At 44.6% G+C, this 22,740-nt stretch overlaps 2 protein-coding genes across 6 annotated transcripts in view; one reads left to right on the top strand and one right to left on the bottom strand.

Annotated features, from left to right (window-relative positions):
- Nucleotides 1-16,014, bottom strand: part of LOC119400088 (COP9 signalosome complex subunit 1) — a 125,906-nt gene extending 109,892 nt beyond the window's left edge. For 2 of the 5 annotated variants that reach the window (XM_037667022.2, XM_037667021.2), the window contains exons 1-9: nt 15,379-16,007; nt 15,206-15,301; nt 12,269-12,450; nt 10,108-10,278; nt 8,761-8,896; nt 6,798-6,875; nt 6,012-6,152; nt 4,773-4,867; nt 2,208-2,313 (exon numbers count right to left, since the gene is read on the bottom strand). In XM_037667022.2, coding sequence (XP_037522950.1) covers nt 2,208-2,313; nt 4,773-4,867; nt 6,012-6,152; nt 6,798-6,875; nt 8,761-8,896; nt 10,108-10,278; nt 12,269-12,450; nt 15,206-15,301; nt 15,379-15,429 — 1,056 coding nt within the window. In that variant the 5' untranslated portion in view covers nt 15,430-16,007. Of the gene's footprint in view, nt 1-2,207; nt 2,314-4,772; nt 4,868-6,011; nt 6,153-6,797; nt 6,876-8,760; nt 8,897-10,107; nt 10,279-12,268; nt 12,451-15,205; nt 15,302-15,378 lie in introns of all 5 variants that reach the window. The other 3 variants (XM_049417961.1, XM_037667016.2, XM_037667019.2) reach the window with 3 other exon arrangements.
- Nucleotides 16,015-16,944: 930 nt separating this feature from the next.
- LOC119400085 (uncharacterized) overlaps nt 16,945-22,740 on the top strand; it is a 17,790-nt gene continuing 11,994 nt past the window's right edge. Inside the window, exons 1-2 of the mRNA XM_037667013.2 lie at nt 16,945-17,344; nt 19,774-19,974. Of these exons, the coding sequence (XP_037522941.1) occupies nt 17,296-17,344; nt 19,774-19,974 (250 nt within the window). The 5' untranslated portion in view covers nt 16,945-17,295. The remainder of the gene's footprint in view (nt 17,345-19,773; nt 19,975-22,740) is intronic.

Genomic DNA, 22,740 nt, shown 5'->3' with positions numbered 1-22,740 from the left:
TTCGCTCCTCGACACGTTTAACAATGGCAGCATCACATGCTCTGCATTGGATGACGAAACGAAGTCCTAAGCTATAGTTAGCAAGATTCCGAGCAGTGCCCGTTGCATGGGGCACGTGTACCTGTGACTTTCCCTCTCACAAAACACAGTTCCCAAGAAAGGAAGTGTGCGCAGCCTTCTAATGTTTTGACTGTCTTCACACCAGAGACGTCTTTTCCTACTTATGCGACGACAGGGAGGCACAACTGGCACGGCCAGCGCTTGGCACACAAACGAAGCCGAAGGTTTCGAGTCTCCGGGAGTGGCCACACAAACTGCTAAACACTACTCCCTTCGCTGCGATTAATAACCCCTCCAGGCGTGAATTATGACACACTGTCTGCAAACGTGTCAAATTTACACACCATTATTCAAAGGCACTTTACATTATATTTCTAGAAATGAAACAAGGTAATATGTCTTCTTGCGCACGCTTAAGCGATTAATTGTAGTTAGCATGCAATAAAATATCTTTTCATTCTGGTCATGTTCCTTTTTCACATAAAAAGAATGAAACCACAAGCTCAAAATGCGCACACAGTTTGTTTTTGGTAGCGTCCCTTTCGAGCAAACAAAAATTATCATTTTGGCATGCCTCCCGGAAAGCGGCACGTTGAACAGCTAGCTCATAGAATATGGCAGTGTCTCCAGCAGAGTGATCCTCTGCACCAATACGCAGCTCAATTAAGTTAAATGAATAGAGCTGTGCGAATAGCAAAATTTTGGGTGCGAAGCGAATTCGAATAATAAAGATTGAGTGTGAATCGAATCGAATAATTTCGAATAATTTTCGAATATTTCTCAAACATTTTTCGAATAATTCGAAGTGAAATTACAGAAAAAGTTGCAGAGAATCCATAAGTATGTTCTTGTGAGATAGCAACATGAAAGTGTTTCTTTTCGCGAGGTTGATGAAGCGCTGGTGGGGTCATATTTCATAGTTGTCTTTTTTATCAAGAATGAGGCAATGTAGAGGCCGAATTGTATTTATGTACATGATTTGGTGCAACCAAAGTGTTGCCAACAACACTTTATACGTGATAGGCAGAAATGCCATTTCCTCAGCCTCTCCTTCTCTTTCAACTTCTGTGGAAGGCCAACTGATGTGGCAGACAAGGGTGTGCTCCCTTCAAGTCCGGAGTTCCAAGTCTGCCTCGTAGACGTCGATATATAAGAACATCTGAAATTTTGGATGCTAAAAAGCTTCGGCGTCCGATTTTTCAGACTTCCTGCCCAAATTTCAGGTCCAAAACAGCATTAATTGAGCCCCCAACTCTGCCACATCTTTCATCTCCATGTTGGAACCAGCGTTTTTTTGAGTTGGTACATTTGCGACCATAGCAGCGCTTCAAAGGCAGCTTTGCCGCAATACCGGGGTGTGATGAGGTGAAGCATATTGAAAATCTAGGGACCACTTCCAAACGGACGTTGACTGTCTCTTGGCCAAGTTCGACCGTAACGGACCTTGAAAGGCGGCTTTGCCGCAATACGGGAGTGTGAGTAGGTGAAGCATATTGAAAATCTAGGGACCACTTCCAATCAGACGACTGTCTCTTGCCTAAGTTCGACCGTAACGGAGCTTGAAAGGCAGCTTTGCCGCAATACGGGGATGTGAGGAGGTGAAGCACATTGAAAATCTAGGGACCACTTCCAATTAGACTTTGTCTCTTGGCTAAGTTCGACCGTAACGGACCTTGAAAGGCAGCTTTGCCGCAATAGGAGAGTGTAATGAGGTGAAGCATATTAAAAATCTGAAGGGGTCACTTTCAACCGGACGTTGACTGCATTTGTCTTTGGGAAGTTCGAATAGTTCGAATAGTAAAATTTCGGTGCGAATCGAATCGAATAGCAAACACTATTCGAAAAATATTCGAAATTTCGAATATTCGCACACCCCTGTAAATGAGCACTAGTTGTCCACTCAGGAAGCACGTACAAATGTGCACACTGCGTTTCAAACTAGTAAAAGTGAAACACGGTGCGGGACAAGCCTCCACATTTCAAGGGTAAAATTGTACACACTTGCCGCTGAAGGGAATAAACACTACTACGTTTATCAGCAATCTATGCGCATCGCTTGTTTACTAACAATGCCCAAAAGTGGCGAGGGACCATTGCAGAGCATTCTAAGTCTGCCTAGAAATGGCATGGCACATTGCGTTGCTCACTTTGATCTCGTTCAGCAGCGTCAGGCATGTAGCGTACTTGGACTCGTAGAACTTGAAAATGATGTCCCTCAGCTGAGGCTCCAGCTCCAGGAACAGCTTGAAAGAGCTGCAAGGACCGAGACGAAGTAATGAGAGTCGGGAACTGTGTGCTCCCTGCAAGAATTTTCAACGCGGTGCTCACATGCGCGCGTCACAGTTTTGTGCGGTCGCATGGAGGAAAAAAAACCAAACCTAGCTGGTCATGCCTCTCTCTGAAACAAACTGCGATTGGGGGCTATAAAAATGCCTCCAAATATTTAACCGTCAACTAAATAATTATAGTAATAATAATAATAATAATAATAATAATAATTGTTAGGGTTTTACATCTCAAAATCACGATATGATTATGAGGGGCACTGTAGCGGAGGACTCTAGAAATTTTGACCATCTCGTGTTCTTTAACATACACCTAAATACACGAGCCTCTGTAATTTCACCTCCATCGAAATGCGGCCGCCGCAGCCGAGATTTGGTCACATGACCTTCGGGCCAGCACATGAGCACCATAACCACTAAACCAACATGGCGGGTCGTGTGCTTAAGGGGGGGGGAGGGAAGTGGGTCTTTGAGACCGAAAATCAGAAAAAAAATCGAATTTTTGAAAATGTTTTATTTGGATTCTGCCGCTACTAATGCATAACCTCGCCAATTTTCATGAGTCTTAGATCAGTATTTTAGCCGTGACAGCATTTTATGTGCCATCAGCGAGCTAAATTTTTAGCGATGAACGCGTAAAAAACGGGCTTATTCAGCGCTGCGCTGTTGCCGTTCTACGTTACCTACGGCAGCCATCTTGGTCGCATTCGAAAGAGCCGCGCTTTTTCTTGAATATCCCGCCGCCCTTGTTTCCGTCCACTCAAAATTCACGTAGAAAATCCGCGCCAAAAAAAGGTCCCTCCGCGTGAGCCTATTGGCACGGTGAGCCCACGTGACTAAATAACGCCTTCCGATTCGTCGGGCCTCCCGCGCTGTCTGCTACAGTGCATGCAAAGCGGCAAGTTAATGTCGCCGTAGTATAACTGTGTTGTTCTCGTCGATTTACGTCCGTAAAGTTCCAACCCGCGCAAGCTGGCAAGAAACTGGAGCAGGCGTTTTTATCATCCTCAACAAAGACTGCACGTTTTGGCAGCTTACTGGCACGGCGCCAAGCGAGCTAGACGAAGTGCGCCGCAGCCGCCGGGAGTGAATTAGGCCTACGCTCTCGGCCGCGTTTTGGAACTTTGATCGTGGCGAAGCCATATCGAAAGTTGCGCAGCGCTCATAAATTCGAAAAAAAAAAAATAGCGAGATCACGGCTCGGGTGCATCAGAAGCGCATCCAGTGGAGGACGGCGTGGTGGCAGAACGCGATTCAACGGTCGAAATGCCGACTTCACCTGTGTCGGCGGCCGCCTCGACGACATCAGTGATAGGAAGCGTGGTAGAAGGATCGACACGACGTTCTTGACTAGCGCCGATCGTGCGCCAACAGCAGGAAAAGACTGAAGATAAGATCTCCGGCTTATCGGCAACTTCCGCTAGCGAGCGCAAGCTGCACACGCTCGGAACAGCGTGCGAGGGCTCTGACCCGTCGGCGGCTAACTACGGCATTGTCGACTTCTCCACAATCAACAAACTGCTTGAAATGACATGCACTGGGGCCGTTTCGATTGGAAAATGTGATAAGCTACTCTCCTGGTGTCTTCTAAGGCATTTATTTGCAAAGTAAAGCATTTTTACTTGTGTAGCGCTCCTTGAAGATAAGAGTTTTGTTTTTTGCTTTTCTCTCAGTTTCAATTTTTTGGCCACCTTTCATTCTTTTAGCGAGCGTTTCTCAGCTTTGGTACACTTGATTTTGAACATTTTTTATTACTGAAAAGCTGGATGTTTAGTGAGTGCAACAAAGTGTTATATGTTACTATAGAAAGGCGTAAGTTTTTACAAGAGCGAAAATAACAAAAATACATTTTCTTGGTAATCGAATGGCGGATTTTGAAGCTTCATAACTTTTGTTGTAGGAAAGCTAGAACCATAAAATTTGCTTTTTGCACTCTTTGATAACTGTAGAATGCAATGACATTTAATTCAGCAGGATACGAGTAGCCAATTTATTAAAAAGGTGATTAAACGAAATTTTAATGAATGATTAATTAAAAAAATTGTCGTAAGGGCTACACAAAAACTGAGTTCATATTTGATATTTACACATGTAAATACATGATCACCGAAGTTTTCATCATCCTAACTTAAATAAAAAGATGCTTCATGTCAAAGTGCCTCTTCCCCCCTTAAGCTCAATGCTGCTTTCAGACCATCGTCTTAGTGCTCTCATACACTTCCTTTCTTTCACCTTCTTTCGTAAAAATTTTTTTAAAAAGGTACTGCATGAAAAAAAATTCCAAGCACCCATTTCTATTCATCCTTTTCAGTTTAAATGTAAAGAATGTTAAACCCGCGTTACTTAAACCACAACCTGACTAGCACAGCCAGAAAAAGCCCAGCCGTTAGAGCAAGAGAAAAACTGGGAGGAGGATTTTTCTCGTACCTGCTAGAGATGACATTTCGCAGGAGTTCCTGGCGATCAAACGACGCCAGGGCACAGAGTCCACCATACATGGCGACGTTGTTCGGGGACAGCATCTAAGGACAAAAGGGAAAGAGCAAAAAGAGCTCACATTAGAGTCTTTTAGCAAGTTACGGAAATACGGTACGCAAATGCGCAACCGTATGACGGTACCGCTACTTCTTTCCAGCTCGTTGACCTTTTGCCTGTGAAGGCACCCCAACAACACAAAAGCTTTTTCGAAAATTACTGTGGGGTTGTCACGCCTCACTTTTGCCCGTCAGTCCACGAATTGTTAATGAGACACCTGTCATTTGGGGTATCCATTGTCACTGGAAGGGGGAGTGGCAAAAGCATAACCAGGGGGAAAGGAGGAACGCTAGGAGGAACGCGAGAGAAAGTGATTGAAGCATGCGTCAAATTCCTGAAACTCCGCTTGTATGTGACAGATTCTAAAAATTTTTGCACACCCCAATTACTGCTCAAAATTAGAGTATGTATATTATTATCCACGCCCACTCTCTTCTGTGTTGCTTACGAGGTAAAAGGAGTTGACGCTGAGAAACAGTGCCGCCTGCACGGAGTGCACGCATGCACAGCAAACCACTGCGCACAAATACAAACCGCTCTCGCGCTCGCCGCCCACCGTTTGCCGTATGTTTTGCGTGTATACGACTTCATAGTCACCGCAGATAAAAAAATTTGATAATAAATGTTTCAGGATTAGACACTGACCAAAAGACCATGACATTCTGTGATTAGACACTGACCGGAAAGCTTTCCATTGCGCTGAAGAAAACAGGTACAATAAAAATTGCTTGCCAGTCCCTTTAACAAACACAACACAGTCAAACTTTTTGTAAGGTCGCAACCGCTCAATAAGCTGTGAAACTTCATTACACTCAAACCTCATTATAACGAAGTTACATCTTACACGAAAATAACTGTTATATCCAAAAATTCGTTATAAACAAATATTCATAACACTGTATGTATCGCAAGACTATTTTTCATTTACTTCGTTATAACAGATATTTCGTTATATCCGTGTTCGTTATATCGAAGTTTCAGTGTACTTCATTACATTTACTTCATTAGAGCCAGAACAACAGAGACAGGCACTTGCCTCAGTGGCTCTGTTTGTGCTTTTGTCGACACCTTGCACTGATGCAACAACACAGATAAACTACTAGCCGTTCCCGAATCTCGCTGCCCACTCACGTCTGGGAAATCGCAGTGGTCGAAGCTGGCCTGGAGGAAGTTCTTGGCGGCCGACTTGTACTTCTTGGTGGCCAGCTCAGCCAGACCGGCCGCGCACCGCAGCTTGGTCACCGTGCTCTGGTGGGTGTCCTTGGCATGGCCCTGCAAAACACGGCGTGTTTTTTTTTTCTTTAGCAGTGCTTAACCATTTTTCTCCCGTTGACGAGTATAGTCGTCATGAGATTTTGTACCAAAATGATCAGTGACTACTACATTCATCATCAACAAAAATTGGTCCCACATGGAACCAATGACAACTATATCCTTCAAAGCTGTTTCTTGAAGCTAGATGGCCACACTTGTCCATGTTGTGCCGTATGCGTCTCGGCTTTCATTGTATTGCTATGCGGTGAAGCCATCTTCCAGTTATCTTTTTTTTTTGCAATTACTGAAATAAGGGAACCCCAATGAAATGAACGAATGGTACCGTTTTAATCAGAGAAAAAGAGCTCCACAAATTGTGCGAAAACAATTTTTTGGTAAATTTGGTACAATTTTCTTAATTTAGGGTAGAGAAGGGACAAAAGTATCCCTTCATTAGAGGGACACTCATGTGAAAGGGACAAATTGTTAAAAATGACAATTCATTAAATACATATTCACTATATGTAAGTTTGACTGTACATCGATGGTTAGCCTTTTGTGGAAGGAGGCAGGCAGCCCTGAAAGCATGCAAATCCTGCAAATTAGGAGACGGCATAAAAGTGAATTAAACAGAAGACATAAATGAGGAAGTACAAAACGTACCTCGGCAAATTCTGGCGTGGCCTCGGCCTTGTTGACGTAAGTAAGCACATGGGACCAGTTCTGCAGGTAGATGCTGACCTGCGAAAGATGAGAAAATTTCAGAAATGAAAGAACGACAACGAGAACGAGGTTAGGCTAACTCTCAGCCGCAGTGCAGCAGATGTGAAGCAGATGCCAAAGGGAGCTATTTTTCATTAAAGAAGCATTGGGACATTTTCCCCACGAGCTTGATTAGCCATATGTCAGCAAACCTCTTACGACAAGAGATTACAGTTTTCACTGTGAATGTGAAACAATTTGAATTAATATCTGGAGTTTTATGAGCCAGAAACTGCAATCTTATTGCAAGGCAGGCCATAGGTGGAAATGCGGGATTAATTTTTACTCGCCATGTTTTCTGAAATGTAAGTACACCAGCATTTTTGCACTCAACCAGGATCAAACTTGTGCCCTCAAAGCTCAGTAAAGTAATGAGACTGTATTAAGCCACTGCAATGTGTCACCATAACGTTAATTATTTTATTCTGGGGATTTTTCATACAAAAACCAAGATACGATTACAGGTCCGCGAGAGAGTTTAGATTAATTTCGACCACCTGGTGTTCTTTGACGTGAACCTGAATGTAAGTAACCCTGCTGTTACCACAGTTCATCCCCCTTGAAGGGCATCTGTCGTGGCTGGGAATCAAACCCGCATCCTTATGCTTAACAGAGAGACACCTTATTTGTTAACTACCATGGTGGGTCATGTTAACAGCGCGGATACTAAAAGACTGGAACCATCGATTTGTGAAAGTTGACCTCTCTCTCTCTTTTTTTTTTGCAGCTACAAACACAAGTGCCCTGTTCCAGTTATTAGGTTGTAGTTATGCTTTGCTGTGCAGGGAGGCACAGCTCCAATTCCTAGCACATTCCTAGCATAACAATTGGGCATAAATGTCACAGGATGAATTGGGGGGGGGGGGGGGGGGGGCTAGCTGGTACTGCATTGTCCTTTTTTTTTTAGAAAACTTAAGAGCACAAATGAAAGGGCAGTGGAAAAAGAATAGAAGCCACACACCAGACGCACTCGGCTTGTGTGGTATGCGAGTTCCTTTCTTCGTCCAGTATCCTTTCATTTGTTAAGTTGTTAAAGAAAGAGGCACAAATGGCTGACCTGACGTAGGTTTAGGGACACAAAAAGAACTCTATAGAATCAGATTTCGTATGGCAAGTACATTTCCGAATCTTTAGAATGAATATGAGAGGAGAAAAGATAAACTAACACTTCCCTTTCTGAATACAGCTGTGAAACACCAGTGCCAGTATGTCATTGTGCCACCACAAATTTCAATGTATCTTGTACTCACTAGGTTTTATGGATACAAAATGTTCCCACAAATTACTGGAGAGAGCCTTTAATTTTGCTTTCGGAAAAGGTGCGCTCTTTTCTTTTTTTCTTTTCCCAAAGGACTGCGAACTACAAATGCATGAATGCATTGTTAAAACCACTGACAACGCGAACTAGAACTTCAAAGCGGTCTTGGCATTGTAGTTTTTCAGTCTTCAGGTTGTCCTTTTACAGTAACAGTTGCCTGGCCTCCTTGTTATTGTGGGAGTGTAACTTGCCAATACATTCCGAAATTGAAATGACCTGGTGCGCATAACGACGTGAATTACAAATTTTTACTCATCTATGAAGCATGTAGCTAATCCAAAACATGCTGATATTATAACAAATACTGCGCTTAACGAAGGTGTCTGTGCCGGATGCAGTACATCTTAACTTCGCATTTGTAATCTCTTTTAAAGTTACAAGTGGAAACTCAGAAATTAAATTTTGTTTCTCGTTCCCTGCATAAATTGAGATTTCATTACAGTGCAATGTGACAAGTGCAACTTGCCACAGATGCACGACTGTAACATCAGGCATCTGCGGCAAGCACAAACAACTTCCAGCAACGTCTGAATCAACATGCGTCACCTTTATCACGTTGAGGCACATGTTGACGACGTGCCGACTGCTGGTGCAGTAGTCGCGCGCCCGTGAGAAGCACTTCAGCGCGTTGTTGAGGTCTCCGCAGTCGAGGTAGTGGTCACCCAAGTCGTCGTGTCCACGTCTGCATGGACGCCATTTTCTCCTGAACATCTCGGAATATGTTTTTAGCCTAGAACACTCTTAAAATCCATGCCCTCGTTTCCCCACACATCCCGCTGGCTAGTGTCAATCTTGACTTTAGTAATATTGAAAAAATCCCCTCATTAAAGGACAATTTTCAGGCTCGTGTAGTGTGGAGAAACCTGATGGTCTAACCCAGAGGTCTCAAACATGCGGTCCACACATGACTGTCTTCATCCCAAATTCTTATGTTCTTTTTGTTATTTTCCTAATAGTTATGTTTGTGAGTTAGAGACGTGACTGGTTTCAAGAATTTTTTTTTTTTTTAAGAGGCACCCCATGCAGCCACCACGTGTAACTGTAGAAAAAAAATTCTATAGTATTTCATAATCAATGTCCAGATGACAATGTTTACTGTTTCACACCTCTGTGGAAGACTAAATTTCGTGACTGCGGCATGCTAGCTGAGGTGAGTTTGAGACCCCTGGTCTCACTGTTCGGCCATTCGTGCATGCATGAGTTGACAGAATGAGGTAACCAGCTTTTTTTTTTTCTGTGCTAGCATGATGACCATAGGCATGCCCTGGGTTCCCCATTTAGGGGGGGGGGGAGGGGAAGAGAAGTTTCACGATAAAGTATTGGGGGCAGGGGGGGAGGCCTCCCCCTCCCCCCTGTGCACATGCCCATGGCGGTGATGCACCAGACGTGGTGCATAATGCAGCAATAAGGGTGCACCAGTTTTCCCATCTTTCCCAACCAAGATGGGACGCGACACACTGCTTCTGGAATCGACCGGGCTCAATCCAAATGCCACAACGAGCAGGTGGTGCATAAAATCCGGTTGCGGATTGACTGCACTAGTGCGCAATATTTGCACTGAGCATTGTGCCACAGATGGTGCTACGCATTCCCCCGGCCAAAACTCCGTGCAGATGCCACAAAACCAGTTGTAGGTGGGTGCACGGTGCACCAAATGTCACACCCGTCGCTTGTAATAAACAGATAAGTTCAGGTTCAGCACACGCCAGCAGTTGTTTTGTTGATTTCTCTTTTAATTACCAACCCTGACTCACTCCACAGTGCCTACCACTGTGGTCAAAGTGATTCTGCAAAAGTGTGCGAATACCTCATCTCATGCGCACTGAACATTCATACGCATTTCCTCAGACGTCCTGTTACAACGGTCATTCACAACTCTACGATAAACTTCACCTGATGCTCTCCTTGATCGAGTTGCTCTTGTAGTTCTTGAGATCGGTGTCGAGCTTCTCAAGCTTCAATGCGGCCTTCTTGCTGCGCGTCTCGATCCACTGGTTGTCGAGGGGCGGCACGGCTCCAGAGCTGCCGCTGCCACCGGTGACATCAGGCAGGTTCGGCGTGCTCCTGTGATTTGAAGATGTGCAAGAAAGAGAGTGACGTCACACTACGTCATTAGTTCATTCGTTTCACCAGGCGGACAAGAGGGTGCACAGCTAAAAGCTACAAAGAGCTTGACTATCCTCAAGTCCATAGATTTTGCACTTTTGTATGAGTAGCGACATCTGAGGCCTCTCTAGACCTCTCACATTCAGCCGGCATCTGCCGCCGCGTTCTTCCCAACCTGGACGATTTAGAAATCCACGCACATTCAAGTACATTACCCATGCACCTTTTAGTAGGCAATGTGCAAATGCAACGTGCCTGTCTCCCCACCCCTTTATTAGCGAGCGGGGGATGCATATCCCGCTGTTTTACCAGGGTGTGTCTGCGGCTCTGCGGGGCGATCAGCTAAAACAGCCAACACCCCCAGCACGTTGGCCTCTAGAGGAGGCAGTGGAAAAGTGTCGGGAAGAACATGGCTACCGGAAACGAGCGTCCCCCAATGAGATTTGTCGGTGGCGCTTCGATGGTTGTCGCTACTTAAAGAGGAAAAAAAAATCTAGGGACTTTAGACTATCCCGAAGGGTTTGGTGATGACGATGATAATGCTTCAAGTATGACTGGCACCTGCCCACTCAAGAGAACTGGCAAAGAGTCGTGCGGGCAAAATGATTTTAAACATCCAACTTGATACTACTAGAAATTCGGGCGTCAAGTAGAGTGAATGGTTATTCTTATTTAACAACAGTATTACAATATAAATTGACCATTTCGATTAAGGGGGTACTGACACCAATTTTCGAAGCTGAGTTTACTCCACCATACAGATCTCCTGTATACAGAGACAGCTCTGAGCAAGTGTGAAGCTCAGGAAAGGCTGATATCTTATTTCGACCTTGAAATCAATTTTCGCGTGGCGTACCTACCGACACCGGCACAATCATGTCGTCAGGCTACGGTACCAATACCGGTGACTTCACGCACCAATATTGCTAGTTTATGATGACACCAGGCACCAAAATATAGGTTTCAGTGTTTACAAACAGTGGACGGCTTCTGGTTTTGTCCACCGAGGTTGCATGTTAGCAGTGGCGGGGAATAAAAGCCTTGGCGAGTAACCCACAGATTTTCAACACTTTTCTCTGTGCATTCGGCCAAATATCTCTAACACTCTTCTAGGCTGTACACAAGATTACAAGAAGTACTCTTGAATTTCAAGCGCCCTCCTCTTATCCAAAAACGTAAAAAGAGACTTTCCTTACTCTGAGACAACTTAAAAAAAGCACTGTTTCTGCTTTGGTGATAAAGAGTGATAAATGAAGTGACTAGAAGTTTCTTGGAGTAGAACGTTTACTGCTACTATTGCAATCGTGAAACTTTATTCAGAATGGCTGCTTGTGCGTCACTAGAAACAACCAAAATGGCTGCTTGTGTGTCACCAACACAGCGGAGGGTCCATGGAAACATCATGATATCTTGCGCAAGCATGTGACGAGAAGCTTATACTGTGTCAGGACGTCAGGGTACATAATAATAACATCTGGGGTTTAACGTCCCAAAACCATGATATGATTATGGGGGACGCCGTAGTGGAAGACTTTGGAAATCTCCACCACCTACGGTTCTTTAACGTGCACGTCTATCTAACAAGTACACGGGCCTCAAACATTTTCGCCTCCATTGAAAATGCAGCTGCGGCGGCCAGGATTCGATCCCACGAACTTCGGGACAGCAGTCGAGTGCCATAACCACTAGACCACTGCAGCGGGGCGACATCAGGACACAGTAGGAACCGAAACTTGCTTTTAAAAGTGTATTGTAATTACTTTTGCAGGGTGCACTCACACTAACTAGTACATTTTCTGGGCTCTTGAGAGTTTGGCCTTTCATTTGGCGCAGAAAAATGACAACTGAAACTTTTCACATAAGTACCCCTTTTAAACATTGCGATTTTTTTTTTTTCCTTTTCTTAAACAATTTGGCAGGCAAAGAGTTTAAGCGGTCCTCAACTCACCCCACGGCCTCGCTGAGCTTCTTGTGGATCTCCTGGTACTTGGCGATGTTGTACGTGCTCTGCACGTGGGTCAAGGCCATGCGGAGGGCTTCGACGCGGAGCGACGGGCAGTGGTCGGCGATGTAGAGCAGCCGGTACAGACGGGCGAGGCCAGCATAGCTGTTGGCATGCGCCTCCAAATCCTGCGAGGGCAACCGAAAAATTTCAATTACGAAATCTGACTTCCCGAACCTTCAAATACTACAAGTGGTTGGACACCAGTTACAGTTGAATCCATTTATAAAGAGACATGCACCAGGGAGGTGCTGTTGTTCCTTATACAAGGTATCTCTTATAAGCAGGGTACTACATCCCCATTTTCTGATGTAGGCACACAGGTGTCTCTAATATACCACTATCGCTTACACCAGTGCCTCTTATAAAGGGGTTCGGCTGCATTCCCGTTCACGAACCCTTCGTCCACCTTGCGGAATTTGCGGAACTGATCAAGCCCGCTAGGCTAAAGATGGATGTTGTAAAGACGGGCTCTCTAACCCCACAAAACCAAACACCATTCCGCATAACGAAAAGATGAAACAACCTGCCCCCCTTTCCTTTCCGACAGAGAGAACTGCAGCCGACGACAAAAAAATACAAACCACATAAAACACGTGCTGCAATCACCTTCACTCTCACAAAGAGGAGTGGTACTTCAGAGAATTCGCGTTGGGGTTGCACTTACACCAGCAGCGATTGCCTATTGCATGAAGAACTACAGCGCAGTGTACAGTACCACATGCCCCCCTTTTTTGTCACTCCTATAACTGCAGTGGATGCGTCACACTTGCTGAGGTCGTGCCCGGATGTAGAACAAACACGTCTTCGCCACCTCGGAGCAACCGGTCACTGTCCTGGTCACCCTCTGGACTTACAAGGGTAGATACAAGGTCCATTCCACCCATCCTTATTACACTTCACGCACAAATTCAACTTGTTTATTTATGTGTGACATGTATCTCGTGATACTACGTGAATATGTTATGCCTAAGGGCAGTCTCTCGAACACACACACAAAAAAAAGAAAGGAATCGCCATCTACGTAATCTACCATTGAGCTGCCTGCCGCAAGAGCCTCGCTTGCGTGGATGCGTGGCTTCTTGCACTCGCAGGCACGTCAGATTACCGCTTAAATCAGGGGCTTCCTAATTTGTCACGATCTCGGGGGCAAGAGGCTGTTGCTTCAGCCATCGTTGTTGCTGCTAGGTGTAGCATAGGAAGCATCAGCGTCTTTCGCTTTGCTCCTGTGTTCGGTCATGTCTCCTGTGCCGAGATAGTGATAACCTACGAGCAACTGGCAGAAGCGACAACCTGATATGCTTGCGATCGCAAGAGCCCACACATCCATAACAGAAGGCTCTCGGCAGCAGGATGCTTCCCGGAAGACGGCACAAGCACGCAATTCCACACGCACTTGCGTGGCCCGTATTACTTTGTGGGCAACTGTTTATTGCGTACAAAGAGCTCTTAATGATTTAGTGTTGTAATCAGCACACCAGTAATTGGTTTGATGAGCTATCCCAAGCTGAAACTTTGTTTTGGCACTGGAAAGCTCATCAAACCAAGTTTGATCAAGCTTTGTTTCAGCATGATCAAACACGTTACCGTGGTTTTTACAGTACATCTGGTTAGCTTTATTAAGCGCTTTAAGGCACAAAACTTTGCGCAGCATACCGTGGTATGTTAGAAATTTCCTCAGTGAATTCGAGGTTTTGCTTAACAGAGGGCATCAAAAAGGCACTGCTCTCTGCGCACGTAGAGTTTGAAAGGACAGTTGACAACATCATCATACACTGATGATCAACATGAGGATGATGTTAAATAAGGCTAGTCAATTACGTTAACTACAGATGGCAGCAACAGTTGAAAACATCACATTGGTGATGAACCCATCTTTGCACAGCGCACGAAATTGACAAGGACACAAGAGAAGAGGACGGGACAAGCGCTGATCTTCAACTGAAAGATTTTATTTGAAAAGACAAATATATATATACAGAAACACACGTGCCACGCAAGATTACACTCGATCAATGAAACGGATTTCTTGCTCCGATAATGAGACTGATGGCTGACTTATACAAACACTATCGCACTTAGCCATGTGGTACGCCTCTGAAATCTCACGTGTGCGTTGATTATGATGGCGAGTGATGATGGACGTTTGCTCAAAGGAAGGCATGCAACATCAGGAACATGTTAACTAAGGCTAGGTGATTAGGTTAACTACAGATGGCAACACAAGAAATGCGAGTGAGTCACAACAGCAACAAAAGAGAATTGTTAGCACTATCAATGCTGAACTTGTCTTAAGTAGCTAAACACTCTTGAGGCAATGAACCGCAACACAATGCGAACCAGAGTGTTACGCGATCCTTATTTACACAACGAGAATCAATGCATGACACTAAATAACCGGGGAACAAACCAGCACTTCTTCGATATCTTCCATCATTTGTCCAGTTGTCGCCAGCTCTTACTCGCGTTTAAAATATGCAACGAAGTCCCGGGTGCGAGTACCGAGATCGTGCTTAATCCACTTATTTTGACGGGAAAGTAATCGTGATGATTAATGTGACGGCCAGCCGGTAACATTCACAGTACGGATCCTGAACAGTTGCACAACGCACTGGATGAAGAAATTCCGACGCCCGCGTACAGCAGACAACCTGAAGGTTCGATTCTCACGTCAAATGTGATTAGCTCTACAGTTCAAAATGCTTTCCAGTAATTACGGACGCCCGCGTTTCGTTACAAATCTGTGAACGATCACGCGTTCTCAAGAGTCTATTTAAGAATTGACGAAATCTCTCTCACACCGCAAGTGAATCAAGCACTCGGGGTGAATAGTCGCACGTTTTTGCGAGCTGCAGAAGCTACAAACGGCACAACGCTACTCACCAAAGTTGGGTTTTCGACTATGTATGTCTCCTCTTCAGCTGCTTCGTTCTCCTCGGGAGGTGCGTCGACTTGCATCGGCTCCACCGCACTTTGTTGCTTTCAGGGCCAATGCGAAGGAACAGGAGAGATGCACGTTATAGCAAAGACGAAACGGTAACTTGACTACTACAAACCTGCGATTCGACCTGTCGTCTCCTCCTTTGCGGCATTGTAGATGCATGCATTGTGGCCCGATACGCTCCCTCTTTTTCAACAATCACGGACTGTACCGCGACTTGTTACCTCGGTTGCTTGCTTCTAAGACTTCGAGCCCGCGGCTGGTCGATTAGTTAATAAAATAACACACGTTTCTTAACAAAAGATGGATCCGGTCCGCCACAAGCACCAACCAAACATCACACGCGCCGCACGGCTGAATACGTCACAGTACATGCACGCGCTTATGTTTGTTGCCAGGATAATGCTTGGCTCCGTGCAAACGGTGTATAGGTACAAGACGCGCGGTTTTTGAAGCTCACTGCGGCGAAATTACGTTACAACGACAGGGACTTCGAGAAAAGCTGTTTAGAAAGCCGGTCCGCACCGCAGGAAACGGGGTTTGGATGCGGTGCTTACCTGGAACAACATCATTTGATGAGGAACGGGCTGTGGCATAACGAACTAAGGAGCCCCTAAATAATTCCCAGCGGTTTTTCGATGCCCCTGAGTGTTAAACAAAATCCAGTTTACGGTTTTCTTCCACGCGAGACTACTTATCGAAAAAGCGATACATTGCGGCGTGGAGCCGCCTCACCAAGCAAACGATTGCAACGACAAATTGTGACTGCGGTCGGCTGCGGAAAATAAACCTCGATGTTTACCGCGATGGTATTCGCTCCTAGTGATTCAATTTCACTTTCAGTTTTGCATGCCGCCGTCTCATTTCTTCGTTCGTTAACATATAACCTGGACTTCTAAGAATATGTGAGGCAGTGTCATGTGCATTGCATCGCATAAGCTCGTAAGGCAATGTAGGTAAGGATAAGTTATAAAATAGTTCGTTTCCAAACTATCTTCCCAAGCGGCAGCTGCTCTTCCTCAGCGCAGCTCACAAGTCCCAAAGGATGTGTTTTTGTTTACTGCAAGCTCCGCATTAAATTTTGCGAGCCGGAAACACGTCATGATTCACGTGATTGAAACATGCAACGCACTGTTTTTAAAAGATGTGGCGCGCAGTCTGCAAAACCCTGGTCCGCACTCTGACCAACTCAGAAACGCCAACCCAGACAACACACAAAATCCCAAGGACATCCCAAAAATGCCCAGACATCCCACATCCAAGTTACGATGTCCACGGGACGTCCTGCGCGCATATTAATCGGGATGATCCCTAACACATCCTAAGTTGGTGGTTCTCAGGACTAAGTTCTTGCGCGACAAGTTCCATAATATTCTCATTAGCATGGTAACTTCAGATATGTTAATTGGCGATCATTAAATTTGCATGCTGACATTTCATTAAAGCTTACAAGGTAATATGCGCGCATGTTTATGTCACTGATAATTACCAGCTTGACTCTTCAGCACGTTCTTTTTTTTTTTTTGCTACTCTGTTGCAAGGAGACCCGCAGTCAGCTGTAGCGCGCAGGAAAAAAAAAAGGTAAAAAGAATCCTCAGAGAGCGAGCGTACCTGATGCGTATTACGCAAAGAGCATATATATATACACGCTCTCTGCACGCACGCTTCTTCTGACTTTTTTTTTTTTGTCCGAAATTCTCGTCGTCTGTAAACTTTTGGACCACCGCATTGTAATAGCCTAAAAACAACGCAGCACGGTGGTAGGCTGGGTTAGTTTCGGTTTTGCGGCCTACAATCAGCCAAGGCGAGTCCAAGCCGAAGACCACATCTGCGCGGTATGCGCGCGCGCCCATTCAGTACGAGAATCGCTGCTAAGGTGAGTTTGCGAGTTAATTTTCTCTTCTTTAGTAGTATTTGCTGGCTCTCTATCAAGCGTACATATAAGTTATATTTCAACATCTCACATACAGTATTTTTCTTGTATGTCAGGGCTCGATAGGCTGAAGGTGCAGTCGTGCGCTTATCGAAAGGCATGGCCACAAACAAAGAACTTGGAGTGATGACGTCGTTCGACAATGACAGTAAGTGGCCATTTATTTTGTACTTTGTTTCAACGTCTATGCATGTATTTTGTTAAAGTGCAGTTATGATATTTGTTATAGAGGTGGTCCTTCAGTATTTTTTACACATACAGTGTGTGTCGCCGTTGAAGTGTGGTTCAGTGTTGCACAATGGATTCCGTGCCGCGGACTACGATATTCAGGCGCGTCCGCCGTAAGGTAGAAACCGACTTAGGCCACATATTTTCGTCTCCCGGCGAAGCTTCAGCAGAAGTGCTTCCTTTGTCCGACTCCAATAGCGATGAAGAGCCCTCCTTGGCCTCACATTCATCGTGTGGGCAAGATCCTGTAGTGTCGTGCGCTCGCCTTGACGCGTTGCCAGAAGTGCTCAGTGACAGTAATATCAGTGAATGCAGCTCTGTTGATGACAGCGCTTTTGAAGCCGTAGAGTTCTCATGCGACGTTCAGCAATCGTCACAACTATGGTGTGGAGATGCCGAGCGCAATGCTGGACCTCAAGAGCAGTCTTCAAATGCATCGTTTGCGGAACGCTTACGGCAGTGGAGCTTAAAGGAACACATTCCTCACACTGCACTGACTGGGCTATTGGGTATCCTACGCTCACACCATTGTTTTTCGGAACTGCCATCATCTGCTAGGGCACTGCTGTCTACACCAAGGATGGCGCTCGTAGAACAAATGGAACCAGGACAGTATTGCCATTTTGGCCTCAAGGAAGGGCTTCACGCATCCCTGGTACTGTTGCCTTATGTGCCCGACCCCATAGTACTTCATATAAATGTAGACGGGCTGCCCTTAACCAAAAGTACTCAAGACCAATTCTGGCCAATACTTTGCAAAGTAGCAAATGTTGAAGCCTCTGAGCCTTTTCCTGTTGGTGTGTACTATGGGAAGTCCAAGGCTTCACATGCAAATGTCTTTCTTAGAAAATTTGTGCATGAACTGAAGGAAGTCCTCAAGCAAGGTTTTACCATTGCCAACAATGTTGTGGGAGTGCTAGTTGGAGCTATAATATGTGATGCTCCTGCAAAGTCATACATCTTGGGAACCAAAGCACACAATGGTTATTTCAGCTGTACGAAATGCACTACTGAAGGAGAATTCTTGCAGGGACGTATGTGTTTCCCTCAGCTTGATGCACCCTTAAGGACTGATACAAGCTTCCGAAATTCCCAGCAAGATGATTATCACATCACAGACACCATTCTAAAGGAGTTGCCAGTGGATCTTGTTAAGCAAGTGCCATTCGATTACATGCACCTTATTTGTCTTGGTGTTGTACGCAAATTGTTTCTACTTTGGCTGAGAGGTGACAAAGCTTATAGGATTGGAAGGGCAGCAAGGGAAGCTGTATCAGCAGCTAACAATGAAATGAGAGAATATGTACCTTCAGATATGTCTCGCAAGCCACGGAGCTTGTCGGAAATAGAAAGATGGAAAGCTTCTGAGTTCCGACTTGTATTGCTCTACACAGGCCCTGTGGTTTTACAGTCACGAATCCCTGGGCCCCTGATGGCTAACTTTATGACGCTGCATTGTGCTGTGCGCATACTCTGTAGTCCGTTGTGTGACCCTGAGCTTCTTGACTATGCAGAAAGGCTTCTAAAGCATTTTGTTGAGACATACATTTCCATCTATGGGAAACACGCAGTGTCGCACAATGTGCATGGCTTGGTCCACGTAGCAGATGATGTGCGAATTCATGGATGCTTAGAGAGCTACAGCGCCTTCCCATTGAGAATTACATGCAGAAATTAAAAAGGTATGTGCGGAACCAGAAAAAATGTTTAGAGCAACTCTACAACCGTGTTATTGAGGAACGGTCGCAGCCTGCACGAAGCCTTTGTGACCTAAGAATATTGAAGCAACCTTCACCCGCAACCGGATGGCTCAGTGGTGCAAGTGGCAGGTTGTCGGCAATGCATGAAGAGGGCCCACTGCCAAGTAACTGTATTGGGCCTCAGTACCGAATTGTATCTTTTCCTGGCAATATCACTCTGAGATCAAGCCAAAGAGACTGCACATGCATGCTGAAGGACTATTCCATCATTGAAATTGAAAACATTGCATTTTCTGCGGGCAATAACCAAGCAATGTTAATCGGAAGGAGGTACCAGAATCTGGAAGATCTTTACAGCTATCCGTGCAAATCATCACTTCTCAACATCTATGTCGTGTCTACACTCTCTGCTATTCAGTGTTGGCCACTCACCAGACATTGCAGTGAAGTGTGTGAAGCTCCCATACGGAAAAAAGTGCGCTGTGCTTCCTATGGTGCACCTACTATGAAAGCTCTCCATAGGCAGCAGGATTTTCTTGACCTATCTTTTGTTTCTCTTTTGTAATTCTTGTGTGCAAGCAAGTGTGGACATTAGCTGTGTCTGTATTTGTATTTACAGTAGACATTGGTACTGCTCTTTATCTGTTAGATTTTAGATTTGCTGTTGTCTCATTCCCCGATGAGAAGAACTGCCTCGGGATTGTTCATAACTCATGGCTGCATGATGGCAACCTGAAGACATTTTGGCCTGTAACGAAAAATCCGACTAAAAGGGTCCGAATGGTGATGGAAGGCACCGAGCCTACCGACTCATGGCCAGGTGTGCCATGCATCGTTAAAGGCTGGGCTGGTAAGTGTAGTTTAGGAAGTAGCTATTCATCATGGGCGTAGCCAAGGCGGGGGGTTGGGGGGTTCAAACCCCCCAACCCCCCCGAAATTTTTCAGTTTTGCTTGCGTCTATATACACGCACACATACAAACACACGTACGATCATACATAAAGTATGGTTGAACCCCCGAAAAAAATTTCTGGCTACGCCCCTGCTATTCATTGCACTCAAAGAAAAAACATTTCTTACAGGGACTTATGAAGATGCGCTACGAAAAATGCAAGCTATTTCTTACGAAAGCACGGATGAAAGTGAACCCATGAAAGAAACTAGGCAGGGGTAAAGAAAAAGACAGCCAAGGCTCCAGTTGATTATGACGACCTGGCTGGGAACGGAACAAGCAGTGACTCCGATGAGAGCTATGAGCCACCAAGCCTCCTACCCCACCGCGCAGCGATGTAAGAAATCATTGTGTTTAGAACTGCTAGTGCCTGAATAGCAATTAAGGTGCTGCCAGAAAGTTTTACGTTCACTCCGCACCTTTACAGGCCGTAAGTTCTCCAGAAAGCCTGAAGTATGTTCTGGTACGTGTAGACTTTGTTATATCTGATGGAAGACTTGTAGACAGATGTGTTAAGTACAACATTATTGTTTTATTCCTCCCATGTATGAAAGGTTAAACAACCTTCAAAATCTGGAACAGCAGCGTCACAGTCCCAGGCAAGATATCAATTCTTTCATGCAATATGAGCAGTTTCTAAGCAAATTTTTGCTTCGTATTATGTCTAGAATAATCTAAGTACATTAAACCCTCATTAACCTCAGTCCATACATTACATTAAACCCTCAGTCCAGTAAACCCTCATAGGACAGACTCTCTCGCCAACAGTGCATGTTGAGCCCATAGGTCTCTGGGGACTCCACTTTAGTTTAAAAGTATATTACAATTTTGAGAAAGTGTTATATCGTCTCTTTACAGGTGAAAATGTAACTGATGAAGCTTCTGCAAGTATGTCACTTGACAACACAGGTCAGTGGCGGTTTACTTTGCATCCATTAAATATATAAAATATTTGATACAGTCATATGCAATATTTCTTTGTATCTTGCATTACATTTTTTGTGGTTTGAGCTTGATACGATCTGATCCATTGCGTCATTGGTACTTCGATGAGATGCAAAGCAGCCTGCATAGTTGATGAAATTGGTAGTAGCTTGGTCAATATGTGATATTCACAGAGTGTGTTGGCGACTGCAAGGACCGACTTTAATTGTTCCGGCCAACTTTTTTTTTTTTTAGACAATAGATTTTTAATAATTCTATGGTAGTCAGCCTCCCGCCATTTTTTCCCACGAACTCTGTGTGGAGGTAAAATGTTTGCTGCAACTATTATGACATTGATGCTACTAATTACAGAAACTGGTTAATTATTTTTTAAGTATTCCCTTGAGTGTAGTCATTTATATGAGAAAGTTCTAGTGCATGCATATTTTTTAGAAATCTCTAAGGTCCACATAATTTGAGGTATTCATGATCAAATTCATAATCATAGGCTTATTATTGAACTAACTGTATTGGCTCTAAAAAATACCGGTAGTATATTGCTCACATGCATTATGCTCTCTGTGTTTCTGTGTTAGGCAGTTTCGCGGTACCTGTACGTAGGCGGCCCCATGCAATAAGGCAAGTTGATGGATTTCAACACCAGCGTAAGTAATTGTGCTATAACTAAGCACAGTCTGAAAAAAAATCCAGACGCCAAACACCACAAAAGCGAAGAAGCACAGGAAAAGAGCATCACTTGAAACTGATTTATTTGTGGGAGAACAGAAATATATACAAAATACATTTGTTCTTTCTCTTCTGCGGTTCAACGTTTAGAATTTTTTCTCAGAATGGTGTACCAAGTAGCCCAGCAACAAGTTCTTTTAATAAAAATATATGTGCGGTTCAACGTCCCAACCACAATTTCGTTATGAGGGACGCCTTAGTGGAGGCTCCAGAAATTTTCGACCACCTGGTATTCTTTAACGTTCACCTAAATTAGTACACGGGCTGCCTCAACATTTCCCTCCATCGAAATGCAGCCGCTGCGGCGGGATTCGATCCCGCGACCTTTGGGTCAGCAGTCGAGCGCCATAACCACTAGACCACCGTGGCGGGGCAACAAGTTCTTTTAAGGCACAGTATTGTGGCAGGTTCAGAGAACAGTAGCAAATCTATATCCTAACGGAATTGCGGCCCAGTTGGGAAGGTGACTTCTGAAGCTTTATGATTAATCTCCAGATATTTATTGAGGTAGACTGCAGTGAAAGCTTGAGTGAATACTCACACTTGTTAGAGAGTGATCTTGAAGTGCATGCCATAACATTTTCTCGCCCAAGATGTAAGGCAACACTTCTTTTGGTTCTAAGAAAGACATAGAGAGGTCAATAGAGTGCGGTGAACCTTGTCCTTTTGAAAAGAAAAAGATCGGGGCATTATCACTCATCTTTCTTCAACAAAGTTTATTTGCCTTATCTATTGTCTCTGGTGTCAAGCCAAGAGAAAATACTGTGATAAATGACTAGGATACCAAAATGATGTGCATGCTTAAGTTGGTATATTTCCCAGTTGGAGCTAGTCCAATGTGTCATGCCAGAAGTGAAATTTGCCTTTTCTATTTTGCAGGCATGAGGCCCTTCCGAATACTGCCTTTCACACACCGTCATTTGCCTGTAACACTTAAGAACGCAAACTATATGATATGACTACTTTTTGAGATTCACCATAATGTCTCTTTAAA

Source organism: Rhipicephalus sanguineus, chromosome 7 (genome assembly GCF_013339695.2).
Source record: "Rhipicephalus sanguineus isolate Rsan-2018 chromosome 7, BIME_Rsan_1.4, whole genome shotgun sequence".
Taxonomy (NCBI): domain Eukaryota; kingdom Metazoa; phylum Arthropoda; class Arachnida; order Ixodida; family Ixodidae; genus Rhipicephalus; species Rhipicephalus sanguineus.
This window is presented reverse-complemented; position numbering and strand designations above follow the sequence as displayed.